At 46.7% G+C, this 1,024-nt stretch overlaps 1 protein-coding gene across 1 annotated transcript in view; it reads left to right on the plus strand.

Moving 5' to 3' along the window:
* nedd9 (neural precursor cell expressed, developmentally down-regulated 9) overlaps positions 1 to 1,024 on the plus strand; it is a 47,086-nt gene that overhangs the window by 39,258 nt on the left and 6,804 nt on the right. The window contains exon 3 of the mRNA XM_037693066.1: positions 711 to 809. Coding sequence (XP_037548994.1) covers positions 711 to 809 — 99 coding nt within the window. The remainder of the gene's footprint in view (positions 1 to 710; positions 810 to 1,024) is intronic.

Here is a 1,024-nt window from a genome sequence, read left to right on the forward strand (position 1 = left end):
CTTTTAGCCTCTAGCTAGTTTTTTCTACTTTCAGCTAACTCTTTCCTTTTTTAGCTGTTAATTAGCCTCTCCTACTAACATTTTGCTGCTTTTAGCATGTTTGCTACTTTTGTCTAGCCTTTCACTACTTTTAGCTGTAGCTTTTAGCTCGTATTTTGCTACTTTTATCCATTTTTGAAAGTGTTAAACTCTCTGGGGTTGACTCGGGGTCTAATCCTGTCCCACGAGTCTCTGACAGGAAGTCTGCTGTGTGGTTCTGCTGGAGGCCCGTTAATGGACCCGGAGCGGTTCTGTTTGTTCTCGGCGCAGAGGAGAACATTCCCAGCATTCCTCGGGTCTTTGTCTGCTGTCGGCGGAGACGAGCCAAAGATCACCACAGAGTGAATCATCTTGGAGGTTATCAAGTCCTGGTTCTGTTTAAGGTCTGGATGTTCAACAGAACCTGTCGGGTCCAAACGTCACCTTCCAGCAGAAAAGCAGCTCAATTCCCCAACGGTCAAATTAAAATGTTTTCTTTGCAGCTGCAGGTTTCTGTGAAGGACTTGGTTTTCTGGGTCTTAAAGGACTCCCTTAGACTGGGATGTGGTTCTGAACAGTTCTGGGTCAGGTCTAACCACTCGGGGTTCCTCGAGACGAGGATTGAGAACCGGTCCAAACACAGCTGGTTGTTTCAGACTCTGACTGTCCGTCTCTGTCTCTGTTGTGGACAGGTGGTGACTCCGTCCAGGGTGGGACAGTCCTACACCTTCAGCCCCGGAACGCAGAACCAGCAGAACATCTACGACGTCCCCCCCAGCAGAACACAGGGGGTAGGTGTCACACTTACATCATCAATGCCCGACCTGTCAGTCATCATCATTTGATCTGTCAATCATCATCACATGATCTGTCAATCATCATCACATGATCTGTCAATCATCATCACATGATCTGTCAGTCATCATCACATGATCTGTCAATCATCATCACATGATCTGTCAATCATCATCACATGATCTGTCAATCATCATCACATGATCTGTCA

The sequence above is a fragment of the Nematolebias whitei genome, chromosome 19, assembly GCF_014905685.2.
Source record: "Nematolebias whitei isolate Nwh7 chromosome 19, NemWhi1, whole genome shotgun sequence".
In the NCBI taxonomy this organism is placed as follows: domain Eukaryota; kingdom Metazoa; phylum Chordata; class Actinopteri; order Cyprinodontiformes; family Rivulidae; genus Nematolebias; species Nematolebias whitei.